This window comes from Antrostomus carolinensis, unplaced genomic scaffold (assembly GCF_000700745.2).
Source record: "Antrostomus carolinensis isolate BGI_N321 unplaced genomic scaffold, ASM70074v2 scaffold12527, whole genome shotgun sequence".
Classification (NCBI taxonomy): Eukaryota; Metazoa; Chordata; class Aves; order Caprimulgiformes; family Caprimulgidae; genus Antrostomus; species Antrostomus carolinensis.
The window spans coordinates 68,648-72,318 of record NW_010326677.1 but is presented as its reverse complement, the minus strand read 5'-3'; the positions used below and the strand labels follow the sequence as shown (position 1 = coordinate 72,318).

The following is a 3,671-nucleotide window of genomic DNA, read 5'->3' as shown; positions in this document are numbered from 1 at the left end:
ACTAGTTGATCAGGAGAGCACGCTTACTGGAGTAAAAGGGGCTTCTGACTTCATTTCCCTCTTTGGTAAGTCCATGTTCTGTCAGTTTTTACTCGAGTTGATGGAAAAAAAGAAAAGATGTCCTACATGTAGTGTGAAGATAACTGCAGTTTCTGCAGTCATTTTTATTGTGACAATAGCACTCTGCTCCTGCCTTAAGAGGTAAAAAGGATAAGGAGCAAACCCATACCTTCATAAATGACACTCTCTGCTCAAAGACAGCATGCTACAAGAGCATGCTCTGGATTGAATATTATCTGAATATCATTTGTCAGTAAGGCTTCCAGAATGTACAGGTATCACAGTACCAGAATAACCATAATAAAAAGAAAGGACTTTTCTGTAACTATGTACGAGTAAATTATGCAGATACATGCAACAAAATAGATTTTTCTTTATTCTTGTAATTGAGCGCTCACAATATTCCCTTTTTTGTACAAAAGTGGATGCAACTGTAACATAAAAAGCTGAAGAGCTACACAGAACGTAGTATGATTATATCTCCTGGAGCAGCTTCTTTCCTAATCCTCTTCCAAATCCCTCACATACAAAGATAAATTCTTGCAATCCTGACATTAGGATTATTCTTGAAGTAAAACATAAGCTGTAATCTTTCTGAAGCTGCCTGCTGCTCAGAATTAGGGCTGAGTGTCTGAGCATATCCATATTGCAGGGACCCACTGGGGCTCGTCCTGTGCATGATGGACTGCAGACAGCAGCTCCTCAGATGCTTCTTGTAAATTGTCATTCACAATCACTTGATCAAAGAACTGACCAAACTGAGCTTCCATTTCCTTAGCCGAATCTTCCATCTCCTGTAAATCTTCTTCCTGTGAGACACAGAGTAAGTTTATAAAGCTTTAGTATTGTGTAGAGAAACATACCTGCATGGCATCTGCAGAATACCTTGGCCCATGTAAATGACAGTGACTAGATAGTGCGGATGTACTTTAGTTCATTTAGAGTTTGCTACAGTGAAATACACCTGCTACAGTCAGTTCCAAGTCTCTGAAACAGAGCTGACTGCCATATCCTTCCCAAGGAAATACCTTGGGTCTCAGCATGCTCTGGTTGCCCCAAAAAGGTTATTCTACCAACGAGCGCTGGCAGAGGATGTTAGGGACTGGAAGGCAAATCCACTAACACTTGTGTTCTCATTCCACATTTTAATTTATTTCCCCAGTGTTCATGTTTTTTTCTGCCATAGCAGTCATGATGCATTTCCATATACAGTTATGGACTGAGGTGTCCAAAATTTTAAGATGCTAAAAAATCCCAGAATAGTAAACCGAGTCTTTTCTATTCACAAATCTCACCGTGAATTTCATGTTCACATAATAATCTGTAATGATCCTGGCATTTTCACGAGTCTGCCTCATGCAGCTTATGCTGGATGGCTTGATGAATATAATGTAGGGCTTTAATTCATGAGTCCGGGCTACTTGTATACCCTGCAAATTAAGAGAAAAAAGAAGTTAAAGTATTTCAAGTGTATTCATCCCAGTTTTACTCCCATAAAAATCCAATTGTTTACAATATGCTGTTATCTCCAGACCTAGCAGTAATCTTTTTCAGGAACACCTGCTTTAAAATGACTTCACTAATAATCCTTGGACCAGACATTACTAAAAGCAACTGTTGCATACCAATCACTCAATTCTGCTTGGTAACCTTATTAGGAGATGCTTTCATTTCCAGTAAGTGACTGGACACTGTCATTAACAGATCTCTACAATCAACAACATTAAAGATGAATCTGAAATCTGGTTGGGTTGTTTGGGGTTTTTTTAACTGCTGGGGAGCTACCTTTGGAAAAAGTACACCTTTATTGCTCCATACTGGAAGAAAGTATCTTGCTTTTGGAAATCTTTGTGCTGTGTAACATTGCCTGAAGCTAATAAGCATTTTGAAACTACTGCAAAGCAGTAAAGGAAACTAGAAAAAAGAAAAGAAAAAAAGGATTAAAAGCACAGCATGCAAAGTTGGCCAGGCCACCAGATTTAAAATACACGTATGCAACTCCGCAGCAATTCTCCTGCCTCACAACAGTTACTGAACTGGCTGTGTGCCATTACTTAATATCCTTTCCAAAACTTGTCCTTTGAACTCACATGTTAAAAACTGAATCTGGTACATCTGTTCAAGTAGCAAGATCACATTTTTTTCCCCTCTTCTCCCTCTTGTTTACGAGAATTGTAGCAAGAGAACCCCAAGGACATTTTTAGATGTGAACTGAAGACTGAATTGTGGCCTAATCTGCCCCTTGTAGGGGTTTGGATTTAGAGTAATACACCACAGGTCATGTAACTTAACTATTATTTCAAGCAGCACAAACCACTGCTAACCTAAGGCTCTGACTACACTGGCTCTGCATAACTAGAGGGAAGTTTCTAAAAGTTAATGAGCTATGGTGTTTCTCTTTATATTCAGTTAGAAGAGATGCTGAAACCCAGTCACCTAAACAGCTCTTAAATACTAAATATTTAAGTAATTCAGAGAAGTTTAGTAGGATTTTGCTGGACACAGCTTTAAGTCTCTTAGATATTTACAAACTGCGGCCTCTATTAGCTGTATCTTCATCAGCAAATTCCATGCAAAGACAGAAGGAAAAAAAAAGTGAATAGTGTCTAAGTGAAAAGATTAGCATGGTGAGTAGTTCTGAAAGTGTTAGAGGTAATAAAAGTAATTAAGAAAAAAATACAGAAGAATGCAAAGATTGCATTCAAAGTTTTTTTGCAATGCCCAGCATAAAAACACCTTGTAATCACCCTAATATTTGCAGCACCTCTTGCTACTATCTGCTAGGGCACATGCAGAAGCTGGGGAAGCTGCCCCCTCTCATATAGTAAACATTTGCAAATTGTAGTCCCTAGATGGGTGGTGGTTTACACAGCAAGCACTGGCTGGAGGTTCTTGTAGAACTGTTTGGTCATGTGCACCAGCAGCTTACTGCCACTTGTTCAGTTACTTCTGAAGAGAAATAAATGCACAATACAATTCCCTGCTTTTGCTTGACTACTTTAACAGTTGCTGCTTTTACCAAAGGGTTGTTCAGAGATTGCTAACAGAAGGACAGAACTCTCAACTAATAGAGCTTGGAGGAGGAGAAAAATCCCATGCAACAGTCTCCATCTGAAAGAATAATCCTTGCTTTAAGCAAGTATGAAAGGTCATTTCTGTACCATTCCACCTGATAATGCAGCTGCTGATTTGGAAACAAATGAACTATACTGATCTGTACATACTTGTCACTGTAGCATTCCCCCCACCCCAACACCCATGCAAAGAATAATTTATTATTAATAAGCAGCATGATCTAAAGTGAAAAACAAGACAAAGCAACTAACTGTTCCAATAGCTCAGGAATGTAGAGAATTATTTTTCCTCTCAGGAAGATATGAACTGTAGAGTCCCTGCCCCTTTACAACTCACCTGTGGTTCTAAATCTATTACACAGATCTTCCCTTCATCGAGGACTGTTCGCACTGCATCAATACTGGTGCCATATAGGTACCCTTTGTATTCCCCATATTCCAGCATTCTGCAACAGAGGTGAGGAAGAAGAAAAATGAAAGAACACTTAAGTCTCAAAAGGTTCTATTTAAGGATGAAATCTTCAAATGTAATCCAGT

The 3,671-nt window shown here is 38.9% G+C and overlaps 1 protein-coding gene across 1 annotated transcript in view; it reads right to left on the bottom strand.

Annotated features, from left to right (window-relative positions):
• Positions 1-410: 410 nt before the first annotated feature.
• The window catches only part of MPP4 (MAGUK p55 scaffold protein 4), a 22,837-nt gene continuing 19,576 nt past the window's right edge, over positions 411-3,671 (bottom strand). Inside the window, 3 exon segments of the mRNA XM_010171666.2 lie at positions 411-869; positions 1,356-1,490; positions 3,472-3,580. Of these exon segments, the coding sequence (XP_010169968.2) occupies positions 678-869; positions 1,356-1,490; positions 3,472-3,580 (436 nt within the window). The 3' untranslated portion in view covers positions 411-677.